Source organism: Garra rufa, unplaced genomic scaffold (assembly GCF_049309525.1).
Source record: "Garra rufa unplaced genomic scaffold, GarRuf1.0 hap1_unplaced_223, whole genome shotgun sequence".
NCBI classification, from domain to species: Eukaryota; Metazoa; Chordata; class Actinopteri; order Cypriniformes; family Cyprinidae; genus Garra; species Garra rufa.
In genome coordinates this window covers 7,650-14,368 of record NW_027394498.1, presented here as the reverse complement: position 1 = coordinate 14,368, position 6,719 = coordinate 7,650, and the positions used below count along the sequence as shown (strand labels likewise).

General features: G+C 40.9%; 1 protein-coding gene across 1 annotated transcript; it reads left to right on the top strand.

The window, feature by feature from the left end:
- Nucleotides 1-224: 224 nt before the first annotated feature.
- Nucleotides 225-6,492, top strand: LOC141317002 (uncharacterized). The gene is made up of 4 exons (XM_073832870.1): nucleotides 225-788; nucleotides 4,657-4,752; nucleotides 4,851-5,084; nucleotides 6,044-6,492. Exons 1-4 carry the CDS (start codon nucleotides 225-227, stop codon nucleotides 6,245-6,247), a joined length of 1,098 nt encoding a protein of 365 aa, XP_073688971.1. The 3' UTR covers nucleotides 6,248-6,492.
- Nucleotides 6,493-6,719: the final 227 nt, after the last annotated feature.

The following is a 6,719-nucleotide window of genomic DNA, read 5'->3' as shown; positions in this document are numbered from 1 at the left end:
AGAGTCACTTTCCCACAAAGTATAGTTTGCTTTCTAATTAAACACCTGAATCAACTAGTCCAGGTGTGGCTCTACATGAACAGGAAAGAGAATGCTTTACAGATTTGCAGACACACCCGCTTTACACACGTCACTCAATCATAGTACAAGGAAACAGAAACCACCTGAGAAACTGAAGTCAAGTTGAGCTGTTGCTGTTTCCGTCTCTGTATTCATGCAGGAAAATGCCATTTGTTTTTTATGATGGGTTCAGCTGTCCAGTGTGTCTGGAACGGCTGAAGGATCCAGTGGTCATTCCTTGTGGACACAGGTACTGTAAAAGCTGTATTACAGACTGTTGGGACCAGGAGGATGAGAAGGGAGTCTACAAATGCCCTCAGTGCAGACAGACCTTCAGTCCAAGACCTGCTTTAGCTACAAACACCATGGTGGCTGAAGTGGTGGAGAAACTGAAGAAGACCAAACTTCCTGCAGACTGTTACGCTGGAGCTGGAGATGTGGAGTGTGACGTCTGTACTGGAAGAAAATATAAAGCCGTCAAGTCCTGTCTGATGTGTCTGAACTCTTACTGCCAGAATCATCTTGAACAACATGAGAGTTTCTTTAAAGGAAAGAGACACTGTTTAACTGATGCCACTGGACGACTGCAGGAGATGATCTGCCAGGAACATGAGAAGCTCCTCGAGGTTTTCTGTCGCACTGACCAGAAATGTATTTGTGTGCTGTGTATGGATAAACACAAAAACCATGATATTGTATCAGCTGCAGCACAGAGGACAGAGAAACAGGTATTTAAAACTAGATCCTAAAGGAATATTGCTGACACTTAACCCCATTTCATATGTGTTTATATTGGCACTCATGGTAACAGCTTACAGCATTCAAACTGCACACAACAGCAGAAATGAACAGCAGCTGCAAGAAGAGTTTGCCTGTTTGCTGAAAATGCACTTTGAACCTTAATCAACCCAAGCTTTTGTAAAATAAGCTTTAAAGGAGAAGTTCACTTCCAGAACAAAAATTTACGTGCTGACCCGCTTGTCATCCAAGATGTTCATGTCTTTCTTTCTTCAGTCGTGAAGAAATTATGCTTTTTGAGGAAAACATTTCAAGATTATTCTCCATAAAGTGGACTTCTATGGTGCCCTGAGTTTGAACTTCCAAAATACAGTTTAAATGCAGCTTCAAGCGATCCCAAATGCAGTTGTAAACGATAACAGCTGGGCGAAGAAGAGTCCCATCAAGTGAAAAGATTGGTTTATTTAATTATTACAATTTATATAGTTTTTAACCTCAAAACACTTGTCTTGTCTTGCTCTGCCTGAACTCAATTTTTTCAGGGTCAAGATAGTTAGGGTATTTTGAAAAACTCCCAAAAACAGATCGTTTCACTAGAAAAAAACCTTCTTCCTTGGTGTTTGGGATCAATTGAAGCTGCATTTAAACTGCATTTTGGAAGTTCAACCTCAAGGCACCATAGAAGCCAACTATATGGATAGACATCCTGAAATGTTTTCCTCAAAAAACAATTTCTTTACAGCTGAAGAAAGAAAGACATAAACATCTTAGATGGAAAGGGGGTGAGAACATTGTCTGTAAATTTTTGTTCTGGAAGTGAACTTCTCCTTTAAGAAGAGTTAACGCATCCATGTAACACTAGCCATTTCACCCTTTAGTCATCTTTGAATGTCTTCACAAAGCTAAGGTAAGTTTCTTATTTCATTCTCATTGCCTAATGCTATGTTGGCAAATACGCTATCATCAAATTTAGCTCACTGTTCAAGGTAGTTATTCAGTAACATGATTGTTTGCCAGACATTTTCTATGCTTTAGGCTTATTGGTTGTATTTTGACACAGTGGTAACATTACCCAGTTTAACTTACCACAGCGAGGCTGGGTTTTCAAAGCTGTTTTTAAGGCTGTCTCATCCGAAACAAGCTTGCTGCTTAAGGCTCATCTAGTATTAGGAATGCTGATTCATTAAACTTATCCGACTATTATTCCAACACACTGTTTAAGTAAGTGATACACTGTTGATTAAAGCTATCTAGTGTATTGTAACATGCTTGATACTAAATGCACAGCGTGTAGATTTTGCTACTATTATTTTGTTTCAGGATTTCTCTCAGGATCTCTCTCCATATAGTGGACTTCTATGGTGCCTTGAGATTGAACTTCCAAAATGCGGCTTAAATGCAGCTTCAATTGATCCAAATGCCAAGGAAGAAGTGTCTTATCTAATGAAACGATCTGTTTTTGGGAGTTTTTATTTTTGCTAAAGGTTATCATGAAAATGGCAACATGCTTGTTGCACAAACTTCAGGCATTGATCATGTGCTGTACTGCATTAAAGAAGAACACCCCTTTGCTGCTTCTCTTCTTCTGTAAAGGGCATGCTGCCCCAGTCTATGCTATTTCAGAAGGTCTTGCTTTAAAGCTATTGGACTAATATTTTTTGGCTTGCTTGTTAAGGCTTTATAGTGTTCAGTATCATGTTTATTGCTAGACCTGCTTGTTGCTTTAAGCTAGTGGTTGTTACTGCAAGTGCTGGTACCTTATACTTTTGAACAGCAAGAAGCTAATGTTTAATCAGTTGTTTATGATCATCTGATTGTTCTTGCAATATGCTTGGTGCTTATGTCTCATCTAGTATTGGGAATACCATTTCTTTAAGGTTTTCTGTTTACTGCAACTTGCTGTGATTTAAGCAAGCATGATGCTTGTTGCATAAAGCTATCAAATGTATCAATAAGGAATTTTGTCTAGGCTCAGGTGGGTTGCCAAATTGAGCACACATAATACAATGAGTACAAATGCCAATTGGAGGCAACAAACCTGTAAACTGATGAGTTGTTTTGAGATATTATAAGCTGTTGTTTTTTAAATGGATGCTGAATTTTTTAGGCCAGGTAAAATTGCAATCTCTGAACCAGTTTATTTGCTCGCTTCTACAGTTGCAGTGTTTGCTGCAACCTGGCAAACTAGGTTGGCGAATCTAGTGTGTTTTCTGTATCTTTAAACTTTTTTTTTTTTTTTTTGGTACTGCATTAAAGGGGCTGCTGCTCTTCTTAGCGGCTTATAAAGAAGAGCACCCTTTCGTTGCTACACTCCTCCAAAGGGGTAAGCTGCTCTTTTTAACTCTTTAAGAGCACCCCTTTGCCTTTTAGCTGATGTAGGTGGTGGATAGGTAGCGAAGGGGAAATAAGAGGAAAGAAAAAGGCTGAAAGAAAGGCTGTAGTAAGAAAAGACAGAGGTATGCAAAGGAGCAAAGAGGGGTGTGTAAAACCACAGTAGGCAAAGTCTAAAAAGACTTTAAAAAGTCTAGGACAAGGAGTGTCTGTGCACTCATAAAGACTTTAAAATTTGCTGCCGTTTTAAAGTGCTTCATTTTCATTGCATGAAGAGAGAAATTACAATTTTACTTCTTGTCAGAAAATGCCATGTACGCCAAGGTAAACATTATACACAGTGTGCTTTGTGTAATGATTTGGATTATAACTTCAGCAAAGCATAGTAAATCGAATACTGCCATTTTAAAGCAGTTAACCTTGATTCAAACAAGTCAATCCATAATATAAAGCGATGTAGATCTTGAGATTAAGTTTACAGAGTGCCGTGACATGCTATTTGTCTGAAGCTGTGACTTCTGAGAAACTGATCACGTCACAATGAAAAACATCATATGAAAAACCTTAGGTTCCCAACCTCAGGCGCGGTATTGAGGGTGGAAGAGAGCGCTGTACCAAGCCTTGAATCTGCAACACGCAGGAAACCTTCAGCCACCACTGGATATGGTCGTTGGGCCAGTTAGGTACCTTGCAAACAAGGGCCTCTAAGATTTTGCTCATTTGCAATACATTGGTCCCTATATTGCCGACCCTGCACGGGCATTCCTCACTTAGCCCACACTATTAGTCTGGTCCTGATCAAACACACCTGATCCAACTAATTAGGATCTGAAAGAGCACTTGATAATTACAGATATGTTAGTTTAATCAGGTTGGAACTGAACTCTGTGGTAAGGTAGATCTCCAGAAACAGGATGCAATCCTTCTATAACTATAGCTTCTATAATTTCGATTAAGCAATACAAGATTGTAGGATTTTGTCATGTAAAAGTTGATGTGCAAAAGTCTTATCTGTAGTACATCAATGTCCAAACGTTGGCTGATAGCAAATAAATAATCCAACCTCTTGTATTGAAAACACGCCACAGCTTTCAAAAAACATTTTTTTAGGAAGAGTCCCTAACCAGGAACTGTCAAAATAGTCCAGACTATGGTCCCACGTTGAAAAGAACTTTAAATCCATATTCCATATGGGTTTACTTAAGGAAACCTAAAACACCCTAGCACCCCTAGTGGTAAGGAAGAAAACTGCCCACAACATTTTTATTAACAGGCTCACATCTGGCCCATAATGGGATTAATGTGGGCAGTCCCATAGTGTGGGCTGCTCACAGAGATCCTGAGGTAAGCCTGGGTAAGTCCGCACTGGGCCTGTTTAGGTTTGGTGTGGGCTGGCCCTAGCCCACTGTGCCCGCAAAAAGCCAGCATGGGCCCTGCAAGAACATGCTTTCAGGGTGGACTTTACAACATGATGATTTAGTGACAGTAGTTTTCTTTGACATTTACTATTATCTGTTTGTCCTCCAGCACCAGCTGAAGGAGATGCAGAGGAGGTTCCAGCAGAGAATCCAGCAGAGAGAGAAAGATGTTCAGCAGCTGAGAGAGGCTGTGGAGTCTCAAAAGGTGAGTTGGAGAAGAAGAGAAGTTTGTCTCAGTCTCAGTTCAGACTCTCTTGTCTCTTTCAGTCCCACTGAAGCCTGAATCACTGTGTGTCCTAACAGCGCTCTGCACAGACAGCAGTGGAGGACAGTGAGAAGATCTTTACTGAGCTCATCCGCTCCATTGAGAGAGGCCGCTCTGAACTTATCCGGCTGATCAGAGATCAGGAAAAGCGTGCAGTGAGTCGAGCTGAAGAACGACTGGAGCGACTGAAGCAGGAGATCAATGATCTGAGGAAGAGAGACGCTGAGCTGGAGCAGCTTTCACACACACAGGATCACATCCAGTTTCTGCAGGTAACAGATCTACAAGAACACGATCATAAGAAAGGAAAGGAATGTAAAAGAAAGGAAAGGATTGTCCTTTCCAAGGACAATACGTGTGGCCAAGTATGGTGACCCATACTCGGATGAGTTAAATGCAGAGCACAAATTCCAAGTGCACACACACACCCGGAGCAGTGGGCAGCCAATTGGGGGTTTGGTGCCTTGCTCAAGGGTCTCACCTCAGTCGTGGTATTGAGGGTGGAGGGGGCACTGGTTATTCACTCCCCCACCGACAATCCCTGCCAGACCTGAGACTCGAACTCAAACCTGCAACCTTCAGGTCCTGAGTCTGACTCTCTAACCATTAGGCCACGGCTGCCCCATAGTGAAATTGAGTGAGACAGGAGACTCACAGAGAAACATTTCATGATGAATGAAACAAAATTTCACTGACATTTAACCTTTAAAAAAAAAGTCTGATTTCTTGCATAGTGGTGAAATAAGTGCATTCAATAGTAACTTTCTTAAAAACTGAATCAGGTGATCAGGTTATTTGTCTCTAAAATATCTAAAATAATGCTTCAGTGTACTGAAACCAAACCAAACCTAACTGTGTCTTAAGTGTCCATGTGAAATTTCAGTGTCTCTAACAGCTATAAAGTTATCAATAATAATTGTTTATAGTCCTTTGATGAGACTCCACTGATGTGCTTAAACTGTTAGAAGCACATGTATGTTCTTAGTCGATGTTTTATCATCCAAACTATTTCCTAGAAAGTTTACATGTAAGAGTGTACTGGCAAATACTACAATATGTAGCTCTAATGTGATATAATAATTATGAGAAGAATTAAGCTGATGCTGTGAAAAGCGCTGAATTGAGGTGAGTTACTAAATATCAGTCAAGTCAACAAGAGCTTCACAAATTTGATATATGTGCAGGTTATTGAAGTGTGGAGCTGCTTAGTTTTGATTTCTGTTTTCTGTAGAGTTTCCAGTCTCTCTCAGCACCTCCTGAATCTACAGACATAAATGTCAACCTCATCAATTCTCTCATCTCTTTTGATGGACTGAGAGAATCTGTCCGTCAGCTGAGAGACAAACTGGAGGATTTCTGCAAAGAGGAGCTTAAGAAGATCTTAGACAGTGGTAAAGTCCTGGAGATTCATCTGCTCTCAGAAATGAGTCCATAATTTTTGACATACATGTCTATCTTTATATTTACATTTATATCAATTTCAAGATAATAAACTTGAGTAAAAGGTTATGCGTATTTGGCATGCTGTCCGGGAGAGGACTCTGAGCTCGGTAGCCATTCCCCACGACTGAACCTATCATCGCCCTGGAGCCTGAGCATCTAAATTTGTCTGAGCCTGCAACATCACCCATCCCTGAGGAAGTATTGGTGGAGATCGAGGGCTTTGAGGGAAGCCACGTGGAAAAGCTGGTTGGAAACCAGCCAAGACGCAGGAACATAGTGTATCACCTCCTCAACCCTGTCAATTAAATCCTTATACATGTCCATTAGTTCCTCATAATATTGTCCAGTGGCTGGTTGCAGCTCACCCTCAGTGGTGGGAGTATGGACAGGGCTTCCCTCCAAGCCCTCGATCTCCACCAGTACTCCCTTGGCGACGGGTGATGTTGCCAGCTCATTTATCTGGT

Coding starts and splice junctions, on each gene's coding strand:
- LOC141317002 (XM_073832870.1), top strand. CDS start 225: ATGCCATTTGTTTTTTATGATGGGTTCAGCTGTCCAGTGTGTCTGGAA. Junction 789..4,656: donor CACAGAGGACAGAGAAACAG/GTATTTAAAACT, acceptor TTTGTCCTCCAG/CACCAGCTGAAGGAGATGCA. Junction 4,753..4,850: donor AGGCTGTGGAGTCTCAAAAG/GTGAGTTGGAGA, acceptor GTGTCCTAACAG/CGCTCTGCACAGACAGCAGT.